Source organism: Pterocles gutturalis, unplaced genomic scaffold (genome assembly GCF_000699245.1).
Source record: "Pterocles gutturalis isolate BGI_N339 unplaced genomic scaffold, ASM69924v1 scaffold25571, whole genome shotgun sequence".
In the NCBI taxonomy this organism is placed as follows: Eukaryota; Metazoa; Chordata; class Aves; order Pterocliformes; family Pteroclidae; genus Pterocles; species Pterocles gutturalis.
This window is the reverse complement of record NW_010098784.1, coordinates 36,319-36,741: the sequence shown is the minus strand read 5'-3', so window position 1 is coordinate 36,741 and position 423 is coordinate 36,319. Positions and strand designations below refer to the sequence as shown.

General features: G+C 58.2%; 1 protein-coding gene across 1 annotated transcript in view; it reads right to left on the bottom strand.

Annotated features, from left to right (window-relative positions):
* Positions 1-423, bottom strand: part of AQP5 (aquaporin 5) — a 3,122-nt gene that overhangs the window by 2,417 nt on the left and 282 nt on the right. The window contains 1 exon segment of the mRNA XM_010074195.1: positions 351-423. This exon segment is cut by the window's right edge and continues 30 nt beyond it. Within this exon segment, the coding sequence (XP_010072497.1) occupies positions 351-423 (73 nt within the window).

The window sequence follows — 423 nt, the reverse complement described above, 5'->3', positions numbered from 1 at the left end:
CTCCTATCCCGGCACTAATCTCCAGGTGGAGAGGCTGCAGTCAAGAACATCTCAATCGTGTGGGTGACTCACTCGGGTCCTTAGGATAAAGGAAGCGCTTATTAAAGAAGGAAAAAACCCACGCCATTCTTAACCCCCCTGCAATAAAGCTGTCATGTCAATATCCTGCTGGCTACGCTGGTGTTTGCTCCTATCCCATCCCCATCCCTCTGTGCACGCGGGACAGTGTGCCAAGACCAACCACCCTTATGGGTTTGGCTCCCCGGGTCGGTGCCAGCACCAGCTCCTCGCTCGCAAAGAAAGGAAAGCCCGCACAGCAAGGCGGATTATCCCCAGGCAGGGAGACTTACCGCGTTGATGGCCAGGTTGCCACGGGTATTGGCTGGGGGTAGGCCCTAGGGGGTGGCCGCCCCGGCCCAGGCG